The 22835-nt window shown below is 38.1% G+C and overlaps 2 protein-coding genes across 6 annotated transcripts in view; both read left to right on the top strand.

Annotated features, from left to right (window-relative positions):
• The first annotated feature begins 68 nt into the window (after window positions 1-68).
• ddx47 (DEAD (Asp-Glu-Ala-Asp) box polypeptide 47) lies at window positions 69-4054 on the top strand. Its single transcript, XM_077734913.1, has 12 exons — window positions 69-236; window positions 424-517; window positions 1038-1226; window positions 1308-1379; window positions 1708-1826; window positions 1892-1963; window positions 2050-2166; window positions 2251-2397; window positions 2479-2616; window positions 2690-2760; window positions 2875-3004; window positions 3683-4054. The coding sequence occupies exons 1-12, from the start codon at window positions 105-107 to the stop codon at window positions 3887-3889; spliced, it is 1488 nt and encodes a 495-aa protein (XP_077591039.1). The 5' UTR covers window positions 69-104; the 3' UTR covers window positions 3890-4054.
• Window positions 4055-5130: 1076 nt separating this feature from the next.
• The window catches only part of LOC144208071 (myosin-10), a 41742-nt gene continuing 24037 nt past the window's right edge, over window positions 5131-22835 (top strand). For 4 of the 5 annotated variants that reach the window (XM_077733735.1, XM_077733733.1, XM_077733734.1 and 1 more), the window contains exons 1-4: window positions 5131-5335; window positions 7001-7378; window positions 11362-11518; window positions 22662-22689. In XM_077733735.1, the coding sequence (XP_077589861.1) occupies window positions 7034-7378; window positions 11362-11518; window positions 22662-22689 (530 nt within the window). In that variant the 5' untranslated portion in view covers window positions 5131-5335; window positions 7001-7033. Of the gene's footprint in view, window positions 5472-7000; window positions 7379-11361; window positions 11519-22661; window positions 22690-22835 lie in introns of all 5 variants that reach the window. The other variant, XM_077733732.1, reaches the window with a different exon arrangement.

Here is a 22835-nt window from a genome sequence, read left to right as displayed (position 1 = left end):
AGCTGACGTAAAAACTTCAATTCCCATTAGTCTTTGCGGCTTTTTGTAAAACATCCGCATCTGCGCACTGCTGCAAAGAAGGCACGTTGATTAGGAGAGAAAACATGGCGGAACCAAATCCGGAGACTTCGGAGCTAAACACAGCAGAAAACCCCGAAGAATCAGGTAGTGAAGATGATAACACAAACGACAATAGTGAGGAAAATCAGCAGACTACAAAGACTTTCCGAGATCTGGTAAGTTTACCGAAAGCTAAGCGAGAAACACTTTCAGCTGTATATTGCTGCGAAGAATAGCTAAACGCAAGACAATAATAATAATTCTTTTAATATTCTACCTTTAACATAGTATTTAACGAAGCTCATCACTTATGACCAATTGTAAATTCAAAATGTTTAATATTTAATTCACAATCATTGTCAGGGTGTCACCGACGTGTTGTGCGAGGCCTGTGATCAACTGGGATGGAAGAGTCCATCAAAGATTCAGGTTGAAGCTATACCAGTGGCCCTAGAAGGTAACCCATCACATGTAATCGTACTACTATATGTAGCTTTTGCCATCCTTTGATATGATCTTTTAACTTCTAGACATCATGAAACAGCATGCGTCAATATAATGTATTATTCCAAATAAAATAAATAATTTCCCTGTCATCTCTCAAGATAACATTCAGTAAGATGCAGGAAGATTTTTTAGGTTTAGCCATCCCTCTATTTCCTCATTAACATTGTTGAAATTGACATGACTACGTTGTTTGCATGCACTTATATTTGTTGCGTTCAATGTAGTCTATTTGCGTCGTAATTTGGGCTGTCGTTTTCAATCTCCTTAATAGTAATTTTTCACTATCACAATTTGGATAATACTAAGTAAACGATTTGTAAGGTCCCAGATCTAATTTAATCTTTGTGTTATCTGTTACTTCTTCTGATGGACTTTTGTCCAAAATATGGACTGTTATCATTTTTAATTCAGTTCATGTCCTACTTTATAGCACCTTTTTCCTCCCCATCCTATTCGTTGTTGTCGTTTAGGAAAGGACATCATTGGCTTGGCTGAGACCGGTTCAGGGAAGACAGGTGCATTTGCTTTGCCCATACTTCAGTCCCTTTTGGCCTCCCCCCAGAGACTCCACACCCTTGTCTTAACTCCTACTAGAGAGTTGGCCTTTCAAATCTCGGAGCAGTTTGAGGCCCTGGGTTCAAGCATCGGCGTCAAGTGTGGTACGTGACCTATTAAAGGCAAACAATGTACATCAGCAGTGTTGATGATTCTCAGTTTAACACTGCCTTTTTTTGTTTCAGCTGTCGTAGTTGGTGGAATTGACATGATGTCACAGTCTGTGATATTAGCCAAGAAACCACATATCATTATAGGTAAGACTATAATTTATTTTTGGAATGGATTTATTAGTAGATAATAAATAAAAATACACTGACAATAGTTCCGATTTTACATTAAAGGAAGCATACAACAATTGATGAGGACACTATATACACTACCCCCTATATATATTTATATATGCACATATGAATATAGATATATATAGAGATAGACATATATAGAGATATGTACATGTACATATATATAGATAGATATAGATGGATATACATGGATATAGGGATCGATAGATAGATAGAGATGGATATATATAAATAAAATGAAGACTCATGTATACAATACTACACAAATCTTTGATTCCAGCCACACCCGGTCGATTATTAGACCACCTAGAGAACACGAGGGGCTTCAGTTTACGAGCACTCCGATTTCTTGTCATGGATGAAGCAGATCGAATCCTCAACATGGACTTTGAGTCTGAGGTAGGTATTGAAAAATCATCTTTCATCTCAACGCTCATAATACCACAAGTGTTTCTTTTAATCAGGTGGATAAAATCTTAAAAGTGATTCCCAGGGAGAGACGCACCTTCCTTTTCTCTGCAACCATGACCAAAAAGGTAATCCCATTTTGTGGTGGTCACCTACAAGTAGACCAAAATTATTTTTTGAACATAACTCTATACATACAAATCCTTTGCTACAGGTCCAAAAACTCGAGCGAGCTGCCCTGAAGGACCCAGTCAAGTGTAATGTTTCTACCAAATACACTACAGTAGATAAACTGCAGCAGTACTACATCTTCATACCATCCAAGTACAAGGTAGCACATTTGTTTCCAGTTAGTTTTTATCTACCTAACGGATGACATTAGATTTTACAAACCAAGCTTTTTTTTTTGTTGCAGGACTGTTATCTGGTGTCCATCGTGAACGAGCTGGCCGGAAACTCTTTTATCATTTTCTGCGGCACTTGCAACGGTGCACAGCGTGTGGCGCTCTTGTTGAGAAACCTTGGTATCACTGCCATCCCTCTTCACGGTCAAATGAGTCAGGTAGAGAACGCTAATCCAAATATCACTTTTTTCTTGTATATTCTTGGTAGCTAATCAGATTTTTTCCCCCTTTTTGTTCAGAACAAACGTCTCGGAGCCCTAAACAAGTTCAAGGCCAAGTCACGGTCAGTTCTCTTGGCAACCGATGTGGCATCCAGAGGACTCGACATTCCACATGTTGACTGTGTCATCAACTACGACATACCCACACATTCCAAGGTAACCCGGTGTTGTCAGTGCTGGGAATTTATGGAGAGGTCAACTAATTCGTACATATGTTGACCCCTTACAGGACTACATCCACAGAGTCGGTCGGACAGCTAGAGCAGGGAGAGCGGGGAAGTCCATCACATTTGTCACCCAGTGAGAACCTTTTTTGATCTATGAACACTTGACAAATTTGGACAGCTTCTTTTTAAACTTGTCATGAAATGTAAAGGCAAATTTGCTCTGGTTAATTTGTTTTTTTTTCTTCAGGTATGATGTGGAGCTTTTCCAGAGAATTGAAACCCTGATAGGAAAGAAACTTCCTGCTTTTCCTACCCATGAAGAGGAGGTGATGATGTTGGTGGAGAGGGTCAGCGAGGCCCAGCGATTTGCCAAACTGGTTAGTCAGCTTTGTTTCATCATCCTAAAAATAAAGTGTTTTGTTAGCTATCGAGTTGTAATTAGAATGTAAGAAAATATCGTTATTTTCAGTGTCAAATGAAATTATTTTCGCAATATCCAAATTCACCATTTTTTGCTCAGTTTCAAATTATCTTGCAATACTTTTGACTGGTAGTTTTTACTATTTTACTTGTTATCATAATATCATTAACTGATTAGCTGCCATTGATGGTGTAAGACACCCAATCTATTTTTCAATAGCAAAAGACCATTGATAGTTTAATTTCCTTTTTAATGTTGATATTGTTGTGCATGGCTACCAGTGAGTTATGAAAAAACGAAATAATATTGAACGGACTGTCTTGTCTGTGTTCTTGATTGATTATATTCGTTGCTACTTTCAATTGCCTTACGTGCATTACTTGTGTATGGTAAGCAGGGGGAAGCAAAAAGCTGTTGACTGCAGATAGGGACATCTTGATTGGTGTTGCAATTATGGCAAAATGTGACCAAAATATGCATTGCAGTAATAGGTCTGTTGATGGCGATAATTTAATGGTAGAAAGATTCATATTAAAAAAAAAGTGGAACTATATCGTCATATCGTACAACACTACTCTGTAGGAAATATTGTAAGAATGTAGAATCAGCGTTTTTTTCTTGTTTTTATTTTCAGGAACTGAAAGAACAAGGTGAGAAACGGAAAAAGTACGATCGAGCTAGAGACGATGATGACACGGAACAGTCGAGCGGCGTGAGGAAGAAGGTGAAAGGGGGCTCGGGAGCAACACGAGGATTTGGGAATAGGGGCGGAGGGGGCCGGGGCGGAGGGGGCCGGGGTGGGGGAGGCCGGGGCGGGGGAGGCCGGAGAGGTGGACGTTGAGGCTATTCATTTAACTGTACAGACCACAAACCGTAAATATCTTCTCTTTGATGCCAACAACTGAAGATGATCATGCCCAGTTTTCCTGTCTTTGGCCTGAAATACATTGCCTCTTTGTCAATGAATTTTCCCATTTGTAGTAAAACTTCATACCTTAAGGCTTAAGCATTGCTTCCTTTTTCCCTCCAGAACTAAAGAGCTAGTACTATCCATTCAATTTATTGTCTACAGGATTAGGTTTTGGTGAGTGTGGCGCAAGTTCATTTTTCAATGAAGAAGAAATATTTTGTGTTATATTTGCTATGATGATTACTGCTATTCAATTATTGGGTACTGTTATGCTAATATATGAGAAATTTTTGAATTAGGATTTAGGTGTTTATCCTCTTGTTGGAAACCATACAATTGAATATTTTGACATTTGTCTTCATCATACATTTAAAGTTTATACAACAATAATTTTGGCCAAGTTTATTTGAAAACAAGCTATTCCCTTTCATCAAGGGTGGGCAATTTGTCCACAGCAGACTGCAGTATGTGCAGGATTTTTGTCCAACTAAACTATTTGACAAACACAATTCAGCAGAAGTATGAAAAGTGCTTTATGATTGAAAGTTAAGTGTAACCATTTTTGGCAGCATACCTGATGATCTCACTCAATTCCAAAATCCTTGGTTTTAAAGGGTTGGAAATGACTACTACCCCACACTACTGTTGAATGTGGACTTTAAAATGCATACTGCTACCTTTAAAAAGCACACTTTCCACATTAAACTATGTAGTAGACACCGTAATGCTGTTAGGTGGCTTAGTAAAACTGATTTATGTGAGAAAGGAAATTGTTCATCTGTGGAATTCAGTGTTTTAACTAAATGGCTGAATATGGTTGTGTTTAAAAAAATATCTATATATATATATATTCTTATATATGTATATGTATATATTTATATGTATGTATATATATGTATATATCTATATGTATGTATATATATGCATATCTACATACATTGTTTATGCATATGCAAATGTGTATACTTATGTATACATATACGTATATATAATGGTATTTTTTTCATAATTAGTGCATGAAGGGTAGTAGTTGTACTTAGTATATAGTACTTCATTTGTAACATTGTTTTGGTAATAGGAAGTATGGCGTTTGGGAACCGAACAGATTGTGGGGCGTTCCTATTGTGTTTGGGTGCCAGTTGGAGGCGGGGTTTTCAGCGGCGGTCAAGTGAGGAACCAGAGGGTCTAGGAGGGGCCCCAGTGTCGTGGCAGCAGCAGCAGCCCTGCCTCTGTGCTTGCATACCAGATCCCAAACGCATGCCTTCATCGCTCTCCATTGTGTGCGTGGAGCAGAACGTTGCACACAGGCTGCGCATCAGTTGCACAGCGGACTTGCGTGGGGGATCGGACTCGAGCTGCTGCGAACGACGACACTAGGTGAGTGTCAAAGGTCAGCTGCCGGAAATGACCGATGTTGTCCGGCTGGATCTGATTTGTGGATCCGGCGTGTTTGGCATGGAGGCTGTGCACGAGATCTTTTCGCAAACTTTGTTTGGACTCATTTTTCTCTTTTGTGAGTACAGATGGTTTATGATCGTTCATCTCGTGTTAATCAGATCAACTTGAATTATCCGATGCTATAATTAGCCATCCAAATTAGTAGTGGGCGTGCATGTTGTTAGAAAGAAACTAAACACGCAGGTAGCCCGTTATCGATCAACTCATTTACTTGTTTCATTAAATACTGAATATTTCAGCACTGAATATCTCGATCCACTACTTTTTCATTTTTTATGTACATAAATACATCCCGATTTTGTCATATTTGTTTGGATGGATGCAAAGTCATCCTTCTTGCGTAAGCAGTTATGCATTAAGAAGACTACTAGTTGTAATTATTGTTTTTACAATCGATCACTGTGTATCCGGGGTTTCAAAGGTTTGGTGGAGGTAGTACATTGTATCTACTTAATAGTGTACTAGTACAGTGAAGCGCAGTTACGCACAATGCGCAACATAATGACAGATCTAAAAGGCTCACTGCAGTCCAAGCATCCACTGCGCAGGTCTCCGTTGTTCTTAGCAATTTTTAACCAATCTCTGAATTCCTAACATCAGATTCAGTTAGTTTTTTTCTATTTCAAACCGAGACTGCAAATGATCCATCAGTAACTGAAAAAAAACATCAGGTAAAGTGTACACACAAACTAACGCCAATCAAATCCTCAAATAAAAAAGCATTGGCTTTACAATAGTGTTTTACAGTTTTCATTGGATATTACTTCTTTACTACCAGTCTAGGTACATCAACTATTCAGAGTGTCTTAGTAGGTAAAAATGATTGAAAATGTATTGCATGTTCTCCCTGGGCTTGTGTGGGTTTTCTCTAGGTACTCCAGTCTCCTCCCACATTCCAAAAACATGCAAGGTAGACCGGTTGAATACTCTAAATTGCCCCTATGTATGAGTGTGATCATAAATGGTTGTCCGTCTCCTCGTGCCCTGCGATTGGCTGGCTACTGATTCGGGATGATTCCTGCATGATGCCTGAAGTCAGGATAAGCGGATCAGAAAATAAATGAATGAAGGAATTGTCAACATTGACTATTTGAATGTAGTTCGCGTGCTTGTTTTTACGACTCGACTGTTTCTTTATGCTAGTCCTGGACATTTTTTTTTGGAACCATTAATGCCAGGAAGGCTACCGGTCCTGATTCTGATCCAGACTACTGAGGGACTGTGCCTGTGACTGGAAGAGTGATTCTGCATATTTTCAACCTACAACCTTGTGTGGTTCCAGTTTTATCTAGTTCTACATTGTCTGTGTCTTTGCTTGCTACTGCTACAAACTGAATTTCCCGAATACGCTATGAATAAAGGTTAATCTAATCTATTTTGGATTCCATAACAGTGAAAATGTGCAGAGGTAATTTCCCACTAAATATAATAATAAGCTTTCCTTTAAAAAAATATGTGGGACATTTAATTTTGCAGACATAGAGTAGCGTGTTCAAATTATACAGAACATTTTGCTGTTATCATGATTATTGATGTATGTGGAGCAAATTTTAATGTGTACTACACAATGTTGGTCTCTTCTAGGCGCCCACCTTGCTCTCGTACACCCAAAATAAGATGTCTCATCGAAGTGGTCAAGAGGACCCAGAGCGGTACCTGTTTGTGGATCGTGCCGTGGTTTACAACCCAGCCACACAAGCTGACTGGACAGCCAAGAAACTGGTTTGGGTTCCCTCAGAGCGCCATGGCTTTGAGGGGGCCAGCATCCGCGAGGAGCGTGGCGAGGAAGTGGTGGTGGAGCTGGCCGAGAATGGTAAAAAGGTGGTCGTAAACAAAGACGACATCCAGAAGATGAATCCTCCCAAGTTCAGCAAAGTGGAGGACATGGCTGAGCTCACCTGCCTGAACGAAGCATCTGTGCTGCACAATTTGAAGGACCGCTATTATTCTGGACTCATATATGTGAGTATAGAAGTATTTTTCTTATGGTTATGATTAACCTCAAAACTCTGCTTAAATTCACTGCGCCTTGCACGCGACTAGTAACCTTTAGTCAGTTATTTTGCAATGGGTACTTCTAATATTTATCAAAGTAGGACATTGACTTTGTGATCAAACAAGTGGAGTCAATCTGTCTTGATCTTAAACCAGTTCTCTTTTCTACTGAAAGTCTTCTTCTTTGTAAAATGCAGACTATATACATATATTTTGAAGTACATACTGTTAAATGTCATTTTCCGAACTTGCTGAAAAAATGGAGCAGGTTTTCTGCCTGTGACCCAATTGATGGTTTTTCAGGAATAGAATTTGGGTTGGATATCACCTAAGGGAATAATATCATTTAGTACCTACAAGGAGACTGTTGTTTTTGGAAAACTGGAATTGAGAAAGCTCAGACTGTTCACCTCTCAGTTACTGTTTATTCAAGGGAAAGTGGAATGCTGCTTTCAGATGAAGATACGTGCTAACACTTATTATGACTTGGTTATATATGATGCATTCACACACACATGGCAAAAATAGCGAAATGTAGACCTGCAAACATGTGACATGTCATCTCTGAGTCGACGTTATATATAAAGGATGGCGGCGTGGGTTGCAGGAACAAAGAGCTTCAAATTTTTCGCTTTCTGGGGTACAGTATCATAGTTATAAAAGATGCCAGACGGCACCTCTACGTTATGCTGGCGATTTGATCCCCCACTGTGCGACATAAGACAGCTGCTGAATATTTGCCAGCTGCCTTTACCTAGCAACCACAATTACACAATTGGGAAATTGATATCACTTGCAATGCTCTTCTAAACGGAATAATACTTTATTGTAAAGGCCAAAAACGTCATAATTTATTGTACTGGGTATTTAATTGTCCAATTGCTCATTATGTTAGGGATGGTTGATATTTTTTTGTTTATAAATAACTTGGCTTCTTCTCTCCACAGACTTTAATTTAGAGCTATATTTCTGATTCATTTTTTACAGAAAACTGATGAACACATGCAAAAGCAATGTAGTACTTAGATTAGATTAGATTAAATTAGATTAGATAGCTTTATACATCCCATATTAGGGAAATTTCATTGTTAGAATAGCAAGAGGGTGATAATACATATACTAAATAGTAAATAAATTAATTAATACATAAATAATACATTGTATTTTATATAAATACATATATATTATATAATGATGTTCTAGTGTGCACTGCTATTATAATGTGTACATATATTTTTTTCAGAATTTGAAATTCTAAAGTAATTTTATATGACCTGGAGATTCATTTTTGATTCATGCAAATTTGGCAGGCTTTAGTCCATAATGTGTAAAATTTTATGTATATTTTTGCTTTACATTCAAGTATCTTCATATATAATATAGGTAGTTTTAATTGGTCAAAATTTAACCCTATTTTTCAGGGACTTTCTGGTCTAATAGCTTTGCATACACATTGAGTCATTTCCAAACTACTTTGAATCTAAATTCCTTTGTCGACTTTTTTCTAATGGCAAGGTGGCTGCTTCTGTGTTTTGTCAAGGCTCACGTTCAGCTTGGGATCTTCTTAATTTCTCTTTTGGCTAAGACAAATTACAAACATGTGTTTCCCACTAAGTGGTCTTTTTTTTTGACAGGAAGAACAGTTCCCTCTTCAGTTGTTTGACTTACCTCCTCAGTGTTCATTGCAGACAAGTTGTAATGCCCCCTTAAACCTTCCTCTTCATGAGGACTTTAGGCGAAGGCGTCCATGTTTGAGTCAGCGCAGACATATGACGCACACAGTCATTTAGGTGCTGGTCATTGTCGTAGTATCTAAAGGTGACCTCACGCTTGGTTGCAATGATTTATTTTGACGAAGTGGTGCGTCACAGGCTAATCAGAGCTCCACACTGGCTTGCCATGGTAGCTTGGAAACAAGCAGACTTTTGTATCGTAAGATAAGCCACAGCTGTTCCAAAGCACCAGCATTCTTCCGTGGCAAAAAGATTGTCATAGTAGTGTACATCTGTTAGTCTGTGTGCTTCTAATCAGTGTCTGTTACAGTTTTTTTTGTGTGTGTGTACCGACTTTACTGTATATTTGGGTATTCTGAATTGATGTTTGTGGTGTCTGAAAAATCAACAATCTTTAACACGTGTGCTTATTTAACTTTGAAATAGTTTGAAGATTTGGATATTTCTAGATCATTCCTAAGAGGTAATGGTTTTCAGCCAAAGAGCTTATTGTTGAATCCAAACTTAGGAATCTCTGTTGGTGTGATTTGAGTAAGTTAAAGACGATTCTGTTGTGTCTTTTTGAGTTGCCATGATATGTACATATAAGACTGCTGCTAAGGAAATGTCTTCTACTGTCTACGATACACAGACTAGTGGCATGAAGACACTGTCATGGTGGATGGAGTGCTATCCAATGTCCCGCCCCAAAAAATGGCAGATGGTCTCGGCTGTCGTGTCCGCTGTTGCTTGTGTTTTGCTCAGCTGTTACCAAGCCACAGGATCCCTAAACCTGAATCAGATTTCACAGTGGAAATATCCACTTCCTTTTCCTGGATAGGACTTGGCGTCATGTTAAGTTATTTGAATGGTAGAATGCTGCCAGTGATAGCAAAGATTTGCTGTCAGCATGGGACGTGGGTGGTATCTGGAGGACCTGGTGAAAACCCACACAAGCCTGGGTAGAACAGGCAAGCTCCACTCAGTAAGGAGTGAGTGGTTAGCATGTCTGCCTCACAGCTCTGGGGTCCTGGGTCCAAATCCAGATCAAGTCTACCTCTGTGGAGTTTGAATGTTCTCCTTGGGCCTGTGTGGGTTTTCTATGGGTACTCTGGTTTCCTCCCACATTCCAAAATCATGCATGATAGGCTGATTGGACACTGTGAATTGCCCCACCAATTCAGGCCTCTAGCCTGGAGACAGCTGGGATTGGCTCCAGCACCTTTGGAAAAGTTATCAGGCTCTCATCTTGCTTTCTTACGGCAACTGTCTTCTTTTCGTTCATCGTTTGTACAGTGGATTATTTGCTGGTGGTCCCGGGGGCTCCACACTGAGCTATTATATAACAATTTGAGTATGCTGTCCGGTTCCTGGGTCTCTACTCCTGAAGCCCTGTCTCAGTGGACAGTAATTATGATACTCTTGTCAGCATATGTGCCATTGTGACGGTTCGTTGGGCAGAAAACGCATGGCTGCACTCTACTCTCGCCAATGAATGGCAGGCTGCCTAAATGTAGGGGAAAAGGGAAGCCTTACAAATAGGATGGTAATTACCAAAAGTGACATCCTCAGAAATGTTCATTAATATCATAAGATCTTTTATCCATGATGGGTTTTTTTTATCCTGTAAGGCTCTTGAGTTGATGACAGAACAAATTAGGGTAGCTTAGGTTCAGTTGAGTAGATATGTGATATAAAAATGAAAACTTAGCAGCCCATAATCTTAAGGTACCAGTAATTGCATACTGCACATCGGTTACAAGCAATATATAGATGAAGTGGAGATTTATGGTTACCACAAAAGATGTAGCTAACAAGCAAGTGGTCAAAGTTATAGTATGGAGAAGCGTTCAACAGTCTGTCTTTTCTATAGGGGATACAGAACCCCTATAGCATCTGTAGACAAGGGGAAGCAATACTTCACCAGGGCCTCTAACTCATTTGTCTTTTTTTTCCCTTCTTGGGTTTATTCAGACTACAGCGTAGATGAGATTGGAGAAATCTCTCATACCACACGCATTCTCGGGGCCAGTACTCAGCCAGTACACAATAATATCCAACAGTATAAGAAGAAAATAAAACACAAAGGTGTAAAAGTTAACTCTTTTCTATCTGTACTATAAATTTTCAACCAGTGTCACGAGTTAAACTTAAAAAGATGTTGGTTGAGATGTATGTGTCTTTGTGATTTGAATCCTTTGCTTTAACATGTGTATTTTTCCATTTTTCTCTTTATAGACATATTCTGGCCTGTTCTGTGTGGTCATCAACCCCTACAAAAACTTGCCCATTTATTCAGAGAACATCATTGAGATGTATCGGGGCAAGAAGAGACATGAGATGCCGCCTCACATCTACGCCATATCGGAGTCAGCGTACCGCTGTATGCTTCAAGGTACGATTTATTATTATTTTTTTGCATTGTCACTGACAGATGTAAGGCATGACTGCAGTCCACAGTATTGGTAGATTCCTATTGCTTTGATAAGAAATTGTAAGCGCCAATTCTTAGACACAGGTTCTAAAGGTATTTTCAGGAATGTGGTTTCTACTGTGAAAGAGTTTAGCTCACTTGCAGCCAGCATTGAGTTTACTTGCATACCCTAGGAGATTAGTGTGCGAAAGAAGTGGTTAAAGTGTGTGAACGGTCGCAAGGTCACAATTCATATGACATTTCTCATTATATCATACAAGTGCAGTACATCAAGGAATCATAGACCTGACATGTTTTTCGGAAACCCATTGCCCCAAACCATAAAGTCTTAAAGCAGATATCTGTTTATAGAACACCCAATAATGGTGAAATCAGACGTTTTTCTCGACATACATTCATACACCTGTAGTGTTCATATGTACACATGCAGTTGCCATCTATTGCTGCATAAGTGAATGTTGAAGGCAGAGAGTAGTAGTGTTGAGGATCTTTGAGCAGCTCATGCTACTTTACTATTTAATGCCATCACTCATATGCATGCTGGAAAGGGTGCTTCATTTTTCATTGAGTTTGTTAGTCCACAGCTGCAGGGTTTATGTGTGTGGCTGATGTGCTGTCAACTCCCCATCATTATAGCCCTCAGGCAGCTAGCTCACTGATGCCTGCAGGACGTTGGATTGGATGTACAAACAGCTGAGACTGATGACTTTAGGGTCTGGATTGTCCTTGATCCTTATATGAACCACAAGGCAATCATTATTTTCTTGATTTTATCTCTAATCTCTGAGGGAGTTGCTTGAAACATATACATTTTATGTTTGAAAGACATTCGTTATATTCTTGAGTAGTTTTTCCTCAACAGCAAATAACAACAAAAATGAGTTGTCTATATTTATAAAACACAGACTTAACTTTTGCCCCAAATAACTGGATAATGGCTCGTAGCGTGGTTTTTCCCAGTACCGACCCATCCCAAATATACATGACCCTATTAACCCCTTACTACCTGCTTATGTAATGCAAGATGTTTACCTCCAAAAGAGGTAAAACTCATGCAATCGGTCTTGTTTGACCCAATATTTCCCCTGCAGGAGGTTTTATTCTTTTGAGCTACTGACCCACACAGGGGGAGGTGCACAGTAGCCAGTGGAATGAGGTCATCACTGTCCCCTCGATAAATACCCCGCCGTGCTAAATTCTACACGCTGAGTCACGGTTAAGTTGCCTCTAGAGCAGCCGTTACCCACTACAGCAGGACTGCTTTGGGCAAGAGTGCATCACCATGGATACTGTGTGTGTATATGTGTGTGTGGGTGTGCACGTGCAACCAAAATAACCATCCCAAGGAAAGTGAGATAGCGGTGGTGTCACTTGCTGAACAACACTGTTTTATAGGGAAGCAAAACAAGACTTCTGTTACTGAATCGCCTTACATTTGGTCATAATAGACACCAAATTGTTAACTTGACTCTTATAAGTATCGTATCTATTTAGAATCTCAATCTAATTTCTAATTGTGAGTTCACTCCCTTATTAAAGCAGTTGGTTTTAGTCTTTGCCGTCCTTTCGTCGTCCTCCACTTTTTCTTTTATTCTCTTTTTCCGACAACAAAATCTTTCGGCTTGAAAGAAAGGAATTTCCCACATCCTTCAGACCATTTTGGTCCCCACTTGCTTAACATAAAAATACAACCACAAATCTGCTGGAAGCGTTTGACACGATCTCTGTTCTTTTAGACCTGATTTCTTACCCTTTTTTGCAAGGAAATAGCTGAAGTACTGTATCTTTCTTTAGGATGAAATTGCCTTCCCTAAAATGTGACTTATGTACTTTTTTTTTTGCCTTTATTGTCCATTATTTGGTTGGTCGACTTACACTTAGGTGCAACTTATATTCTGAAAAATATGGTAGTAATGTAGAGTACTTTTTTGAAAATGCCCAGTGTTGCATAGTAAGGTGAGCCCTAGCAATTTGTTGTTGTCTTTCACATTTTATTTCAGTCATTGGATGACTTTTCAACATTCTCAGTGTCATCATAGTTGAGAATATGATTGCTTTTAGATTAAATTGGGATATGCAATGCTTTGGATTTGATATCTATTATAGACAGATAATATAGTCTGATTTAATTACCGTTTTAATAATTCATGAATTCTTTTAAACGGTTTGAGCTTTATTTATTTTTTAATTTTGACTACTTGGCTCAACCCAAAAAAATATTTTTAATGAGTGTAGATTCTTTAACATAATCACAAAGAAAAGTTAAAATTCCGAATTCTGCCTGTCATTTGAGGAAAATATTTGCTGGTTTGAATTCAATGAGAAAAGAAGTTGCACTTTGTAATGAGATGAAAGGTGATTAGAAAGTACAGAACAAGAGAACAGGAGTTATGCAAAAATCAGGAGAGGGCAGAGTAATGGGGGGAAGAGAGCAGAGGGTACATGGGAAATTTAGTGGGGGCAGGCAGCATTGTGCTACACAATAGAGGCTTTATGCAGTCTGAGGGGGGCTGGGACCTGTGTGCTGTGCTCTATGGGTGCAGATGCACAAGGGTACTCCTGAAATCTCCCCTTGGAAACCACCAGGTCTTTCTCTGGGGCAATGAGGACGTTACATATATCGCCTGAGTGACAAGACAGGTGTGTGAGAGTGTGTTCAAGAAAGGGCTGTACTAGTCTTCAAACGATCCGTCTCCCCATTGAGTTTGTTCAAGAGATGACATTCAGACAAATTTGAGGTCTGTTTAAACGGTCTACTGCATCAAGCTCTCATTCTTGTAGTAATATATTGGCAGATGCACAGCTGGGAAAGTCATACAGGATATGGTTAGATTTGATTTTTAAAGCTTAGTGCTCGGTTATAGTAGCATATGCCTACTTAGGGTTTTTACTCTATCCTTAGCATTTTCCATACAGATTCCCGAAAAGGGCATTGTCAGTGGACAGGCTATACGTACTATATTTAACTATAACAAATTGCATTACATCGCTAAAGTTTTTTTTTTTTAATATTAGGCAATAAAGGTGACAAATAATGCATATTTAGTGTTAAGCTTAAATGCAAAATGTATGGTAAATAAATGTTAATATTCACCACTTTTAGGACAAGCCTTTTAGCTTTATTATCCTTTTTTAATCTAAAATCAGATTTAGAAGTTTCATTAATTTAGTTCTCTTTATCCCAAATATAAAAAAAATGTCTTTGATATTATCATTACGAGATATTTAAATGTTTGTTATTGTATTTAAGACCAGTAGTAAAGTTTCCATTCGTAAATACTTTTACCTGCAAAATTAAAAACATACCTTTTGAAGTATGCACAAAATAATTTATTGCAAATTTATGCAAATAGTACTTTAATGTTCTCAAAAGTCCAGGCCCCCCCACCCCCCACCAAAAAAAACATTCCTAAGGGTCACATTTAATGAATTAAAATAACTAAACTGTATTAATTTTGCTGCTTCACAAATCCCTGTTTATACTCCATAACTCGGATAGTAATTCTTCATTGTAGTCTCCATTTCCGACAGATTTAATCTGATCAATCTACCACTGTTTGACACAATAATGCAATCCTTGTTTGTGATTGGGGCTCTACTCCCCTGTGTGTGTGTCTGGATTCCTGTGGTGCTCCAGCATTTAGCACTATTATCTTAAAGTGCCAGCATAAATAATCATGCAATGGACATACGCATAAAAACACCCTTGTTTTGTTAAACTACGGCGGGCCTAACCACCACAAAGAGCCTCTTTGGAATTCCGGCCACCATCTGAAATTGATTAGTACTTGGCAAATTGTTTTTCGTGCCATATCTCCTGCAATAGTTTTCTCTCCTCTCAAAACCCCAAGGATAAATACCAATGATCAACAACATCCAAAAAATGAAATAGAGGTAGATAATGTCACTCATTCTTTGCCAATGATGGCGATAGGCCTCCAATTAATTTAAATTGGGACACCTAACTGTGAATGACAGTGAATGAGCCATTGTATTGACTCAAACGAACAAAAATGGTCGCTTTCCATGTATACAGCCTGGCATGTTCCTCGTTTAGCTATGAAAGTTTTTAAAATCATAATTACACTTGACCAAAAAAGAGATAAAATGAGTCTTCAAATGTCCATATACTTTATCAATATGTCTGCATCCTGCAAACCAAAGACATTGAACATTCTATTGCAGTCAATTGCAGTCATTGAGGGAAGGTAAAGCCATTACAATATTTCCTTAATCAGTCCTGCCACAGAATTGCATTTTAACAAGACAATTAGTCTACATTTGGAGCATTTAAGACTTTTTAACTTTGCATTTGAGTATGCCTTTGTCATATTTACTGTTATATTTTAAAGTGCATGGTTTGTTTGGTTGTGTTAGGTAAAATTCTTAAATAAATTAATAAAAGCAAGAACGGGAAAAGTAGATCTTGGAGCAAAAAAAAATCTGAACACCCCTAGAGTGGATTTATTACGGTGGGAAGACTTGGTACTGGAAAATGGTTTAAAACCAGAAGAAGTAGAGGCAGGAAAAACACAGTCCAGACTAACGTGTGACATCATTTGGTCTGTTTCCACTCTTGCACCCAATCAGCAGATGTTATCATCCCAGATGCCCAGACTTGTGACAAGAAAGCACAGCCATGGGTTTTTCACCTCTAATACTAAATACTTGAATGATGTGTTAGTGCCGTATTAGCCATGCATCTTCATGAGTCATAGTGAAATGAAGGCATTTCATATCAAAGATCTATTTTTCAACTCAATGATGTTTTCCACACCATGACAAACATGTGGGTGCTGGATTTCTTCATCACATCTCCTTTTTGTACCTCACAGACAGTACTGATTACACATCGACACGATTAAATTTGAAGAAATATGCTTTCTGGAACACGGTGTAAAAAGAAACTGTCTTAAAATGTGTGGTGAGTTAAAAAAACAACAACTTAAAAGCCAACCATCTGTCTGCAAGACCTGAATTTGAACCTCAATTTTTGCATGCAAAAGACTCCATTGGCACATGAATTGTTCTTCATTCATGTTTTATAACAATACTATTTTTAAATAGAGAGTTAAAATTTAAACAACCATTACATCAGCCAGAAGGACTTAGAAAAAGACATATTTAATATATTGCAATGTATTCTCTTTGGATATTTCATGCCTTTCTTTCTGTTTGCTATTAAGATGACCTTACTTGTGCCAAGTAATAAGCAAGAAGTGAGGCAAACTTCATAAATCAAACCTGTAGTTATTCTGCCTTCATGTGCTTGCATGTGCACTGTTACAAATGTACCTGTCGTACTGGCGCTTTATCTTTTTGATTCATTTACTTGAAAGTTCAAAGCATATCACTGGGGTTAAGTCTACTTCTTTGGCTTGAAACAACTATTGTTGGAGTGCCTTAAATGTGTCTATGAACAAAGTAATCACATTTTTTTCAATTCCCGCATTGCTTTTGGTGGAGTTTTACACCACCCAGAAAATAAAAGAAGATCATTAACCATTACGAAACATTTCTGCCTGCTGTTACACAAATAGCTCAGAACATGGAACCAAAGTTAAGAAGTAAACTTACTGTGCACCAATAATTAGACAAGGTACTTTATTAACAGCAAGCCATTGTACTGCCTAGATGTAAATGACCTGCTTCCTCGCTTTTCTCTCCGTTAGCATGTTTGTAAAAGCCACACACATTACAAGGGGTCCATAACTCACCGTGCTCATTTCCAAGAGGGCGTGGACATTCACCAACCTCTGATGACAAACTATTTTGGTCTGTGATCTCAGCTGTCACCAACCCCAACTTTGAATCAATGCAGAAACACCCATAGGATTTAATCCTCAAGTATGTCAGTGGGTGACATGGTTCTATATATAGCAGATTCATATTCTTCACCTACTGCCTTTTTTTTCCAATGTTCCCCTTTCCTACTGTTAATCTGTGTTTCCAGCAGTTCATACTCGTATCACTTTTTTCCCACTACACCAGTTGCCTGGTTTCTGGTTTTCCACTTTTTTTAAGAGTGACACATTCCTCCTCATATTTGGATTTCACACTTATCTCTTCCCTTTTTCTCATTAGTTTGTCAAGAGAGCTTTCGGTATTGTGACTCACAACATTTTTGTGTTACTCATTTGCGCAGGAGAGACACTTTAATATAAGAGTCTACAGGTTGTTCATTAAAACTCAACACCAAAAGTCATAAAAACACAGTAGACGTCATCATGTTTTCTTTTATAATCTACTTCCCATACAGCTAAACGTCACCGGCAAAAATGGCACCCTTTCTATTTCCCGAGGCCCCAATGCCGCCCAGAGAATGCCGAATTCTAGCACACGCATATATCCACACAAATAGCCAGTCAGCTCTGTGGGGTTGTCTGGCCTGTTCTCCATACGTAGAATGCCAAACTGGCAGCTGTTCTAACAGCATGGTTAGGACTAATGCTTCATCATTCAGCGGTTACAAAAACCACAGTGAATGCTCTGAAACGTGCATAGTTTTCTTTCATAAGTGCTTGATTTTTAAGCCAGAGGTATGCAAATGTCCTAACCTGTCATTAACGAAAATCGACTGCAAACATTTCATGATGTAATTTGCTGCTCTTTTACTTTTTGCAGCTGTTAGACCAAAGTGGTTCTATGTTCTAATGTGTTCTTTTGTTGAACTCTTCAGAACTTATTAATGGGTAGTGCTTGTTCCATATTTAAACTGTCTTGGGCTTTGTGGCCAATTCCTTTCATTTAGACTGAAAATGTTATGAGACAAAAACATTTTATTTTCAGTTTATTTATAGGTTGAAGAATCATAATACCAAGGCAAATTAAATGAAAAATAAAACTTGTTCTACCAAAGTCAATAAAATTTTAGTTTGGCCACACTAATCCACAGACTTAAACCCTACATGGCATACTTCAACTAAATTTGAGAATGAGCAGAATAATTAATTAAAATAGCTGTATTAAAAGTCTTCAAAATGCAATGAATGCTCATGTTTCAGTATCATTTCGGGCACTAGACTTCACATTTACACTCAATCTTCCATGATTGTTTTTTTTTTTAAACTTCACGTCAGTAAATGTAAGAACAGAAATTAATGGACACTTGCATTCTTTATTTAGTGCGCCAACAAACAAACATCACAATGATAATAAGAGTCAACATCGAACATTCAAAGGGCAAACTCATTATAAATGGTTGCCCACCATAAACTACCAAGATAGTTTATATATAGTCAGTCTATCTGCCAGGTGTTTTTGAGCAATTTTAATAGATGGAAAGGACATAGTAGTGGCACTTCTTTTCCAATTCAACTCAGTTTTATTTCATAATTATGTGTCTAATTTTGCACACCAAGGTATTTTAGGTTTTTCCTTTAAAAAAGATGAGTGGACAAATGTGCAGCTTGGTAAATGTTACCAAATCTAATAGAGATGAGTAACACAAGTGCTTAGGATTTTTGATGTGAGTGAAGTGGTTGCCATGGTAGTAGACCTTTCACTGCATTCACTACCATTTTACAACTTCTTTTATCAAGCAAATTGTGAGCTTGAGCAGCAGAGTGGAAGAAATGTGTTTACATTAACTAGTTGCAAAGTGTAAAATAACAAAACAAACAGAAATCATGTTCCCTAGCCCTTGTTTACCTGCAGAATAACTGTTGCAAAGTGTTGAATAGTGTATCCAAATATTGGTTTGGCTGTGTGAAATAAGGATTTTAGTCATCATGTTTTTTTGTAAATTGACCTAAAAATGATAATAGTGGCTTTCATGTGAGGATATCATGGAGTAAAATAACATTTCAGTGCTGATAGATGATGTTCTATCTAGAATTTGCAATGCAAGTATGTTGCTGAAGACGCAAATTGATTCACAAGCTTGATAAATGCGATTGATAGAAATTATTTGGACTTTGGTAGAGGTGCTGCTGGGAGAGTGGCAATGCTGTGGAATGTGGAGAATTAGCGCATGCTTAATCCTCGTGGGGGAGAAATTATAAGCAGTAAAAGGAACCCTGCTGTGTAAAACACAATTGGGAAGTCAATTGACATTCATGTTGATTATATGAAGGTTTTACACCAATTGTGCTGATCAATATATTATAAATACATTTATATTATGCGTTAGTTATCCAAAGTTCATGCTTTCTATAGTTTTTTTAAACTGTACTTTACATGATCAATTTATAACAGTATGTGGTGAGCATTTATTCAGCATTAGGTAATCCGTCCTCTGTTTAGTGCAGTGGTTCTTGACCTGGGTTCCATGACTCGGTCTCAGGGGTCCGGTGGGGTCTCTGCCGCGGAGGTCAAGAAACAGACTACAGAAACATTGGTAATGCAAAAGTCTTTATTTTAGAGTTTGAATGATAAATGACTTTGCTCTCTTATTTCCATAATTTCCATCTTGCCTTCACATAATTGCCTGTACATAGGGGAATATATCAAGATGCAGTATGTTGATGTTGCTTGCGAAGACCCTTGAGAACTCTTTTGTGATTAAGGGCTATACAATTACACTTAAAATAGAAATGAGTGGCTCTGACATGTTACAGTTTCGCTACAGGTCCTGGTGAGGTGATAAAATTGGAAACATATGTACTTTAGAGAGTGTGATTAAGCTGCAGGAAGGCACTAATCTTTTTTTTTAATGCTAAGTGTGGGTTGATTGATCTGGCTTTACACCATCCATGCAGACATTGTGTTGGGAGAGTAGTGAGTTGGGGGAAATGAGAACCACGGAGAGAAAATGAAGGCACAAAGGAAAGAGAAATTTACTGAGGAAGTAATGAGCTTATGGTCGGGAAGAAAGTGTCTTGGTAAAATACAAGCTGACAATGAGTTGCCAAATGGCCACTCTGACAGGATTGATGTTGGAAAATGAAGCATCAGAATGCATTTATAGCTTCAAGAAACAAATTATTTATTTCTTGTCAGACATTATTGTTTTTGAATCATTTTTTTACAGCTAAGTGCTGTTTGAAGAACAGAACTACAAAATGAGAGAGAAGTTGGTATGTTTTGTGTTGGGAAATGCTATGTTTCTAATTATTCTTTTTGTAGTAGTACTTCATTCTAGTTTAAGACTTGTGCTGATGAATGTAATTACTTTCTGAAAATCACAAAGTATTTGGGATGAAAAGTCTCTGGAAGATGATGGATGTCCACAGAAAAGTAAGGTCAAATGAAAAGAGAATAGAACATGAGCAACAGATCTTAAAAAGAACTTGCTGTTTGATGAGTGGATTTAAAAAAGGGAATGCGGATGTTTGCAGATGTCTTAACTCCACTTTATTTAGTTCTTTCCTGCCTTGTCATTTTAAGGATTTCCCATTAATGCCATTTTTTTTAATGATGTGATTTTTCATGTTCTTCTTAAACGGATTTCACGGATAGTCCCGGAAATTCTTTTCCTGTCGCATAATGACCATCAACACACTTGTGTAACTGGATGACAGAAAGGATTTCCAGAGGGGCTCAAGGTGCAAATGTACATCATCAAGTCATTACATTTTAAATCAGATTTGTCATCCTGTGTAGATTGCAGACACTACCAGGTGTTTCTTTGCTAGCCATGATGTCATGCATGAAAACCAGCGTATGCTTTAATCATTCAAAGCTGGTTGATCTAACTCTGTTTTGTGAGTATGCTTGCTTTGCTTCCTGTATTAAGTGCCTTAAAGTGAGTTAAAGGGATTGAGCACGACTTTGCTTTCTTAGCCTGTCCTGCACCAGATTATCGTTGTAGATAAGATCACATTAAAGTGTGAGAACAAAAGGTCAGGATGATAGAGGCCATCTTGCCAATTGTTTGATTTGTGTGACAAAACAAGTTGTTAGTTTATGAGCTATGTTCAGGTATGCTTTTCATCACATCCTGGCTTTAAAATAAGAACGAGCTCATGCAAAACGTCCTGTTTTTAAAGGCTTGTTCAGCCATGGTGACCTCATTCAAGTTGGTTTGTCCAGTCATAGCAACAGCATCTTAGATGATGTAAGTGTGTAAGATGATAAATGAGGTAGCATTGCCAGCATTTAATTTGAAAACAAGGATAGTAGAGAATTCCAGTAGCAAGAAAAGGAATCCCATCATAGATGAGGGAACTTATAATTAGAGCTGTAGAGTTCAATCCAAATTTTAATCCTGACCATGATTTTCCTGCTTGTGTGCAACACGTTACTGAATCCTGATTTAATTGAACCAACGTCATATTTTATACCAGTTGAGAGCATGATTGATGATTTGAGCAGTCCAAAGATGAAGTAACTGAATAGCAATCTATCAGTATTTCCCAATAATTATGGTTTTTAGTATCATTTACCAAACCACACTGGGGTTACAAGTTTATTTTGGAACTAAAACACAACTGGCTGCATTTTGGTGCATATTTTACGCCGGTCAAGATAAATCTGTGTGTCCAAAAACAGTTGTTTTCCTTTATTATGACTCAAACCATTGCATACATGATGAAAAGTAGACTCTAGTATTATTCCACATAGATTTGATTGAACTTTTTACGCTGCCACAATGCCTCAATGATTTTACAAGATTCAAGAATATTCCCACTCAATGATGATGGCAATTTCAATTGGTTGCCCAGGAGCTGATGGGCAACTAGTTCAGGGTCTGGTCTGCTTTTCTCCCAGTGTTTGCCCAGTAAGCAGAGTTGAAAATAGATGTTCTGTTAAATTGGTTGCAGCTCTTTGTTGAAGAGATGTATTTCTTTGGCAGAGCACAGGAGAAGAATGACTGTTGTACGTAGTAACATTTGGACATGACAATAATTGGGTGACTGCCATTGAATTACTTGATGTTTTGAATCATCTGGTTCAGTTTTTAGGGAGTGAGTACAGTGGTTTTGGTGGGCACTTACAGTAAATGTGGTTTGTGGCTATGATGAAGGTACTTTACAGAGGGATATTATTGGATTAGGTTACGTATGTAGTCACTTGTTCAAAGTATTTAACATTTTGAATACACTGTTTACCACCAGTCCCGTGAAAGAAAATTCAATTGAATGAAGACATTGTTACTATATTTACAGATTTTTGTGCGGGAAAATATATAAAGATGCTCACTGCTCTCTTCTCATCTTTACAGATCGTGAGGACCAATCAATCCTTTGCACGTGAGTAAAGTGACCATTCATATTACACTTTATATGAAAGCTTTATCTTGCATGATCTGTTCTTATTCTGAACTATTCCACTTTTTCACTCACCCTGACACACTTACAACGGCCATCATCCTGTCAATTGCGGTAGATCAAGAATA

This window comes from Stigmatopora nigra, chromosome 15, assembly GCF_051989575.1.
Source record: "Stigmatopora nigra isolate UIUO_SnigA chromosome 15, RoL_Snig_1.1, whole genome shotgun sequence".
Classification (NCBI taxonomy): domain Eukaryota; kingdom Metazoa; phylum Chordata; class Actinopteri; order Syngnathiformes; family Syngnathidae; genus Stigmatopora; species Stigmatopora nigra.
Note: the sequence above shows the minus strand (reverse complement) of the source record. Positions and strands in the feature narration are given on the sequence as shown.

Coding starts and splice junctions, on each gene's coding strand:
- ddx47 (XM_077734913.1), top strand. CDS start 105: ATGGCGGAACCAAATCCGGAGACTTCGGAGCTAAACACAGCAGAAAAC. Junction 518..1,037: donor TATACCAGTGGCCCTAGAAG/GTAACCCATCAC, acceptor GTTGTCGTTTAG/GAAAGGACATCATTGGCTTG. Junction 2,167..2,250: donor TCATACCATCCAAGTACAAG/GTAGCACATTTG, acceptor TTTTTGTTGCAG/GACTGTTATCTGGTGTCCAT.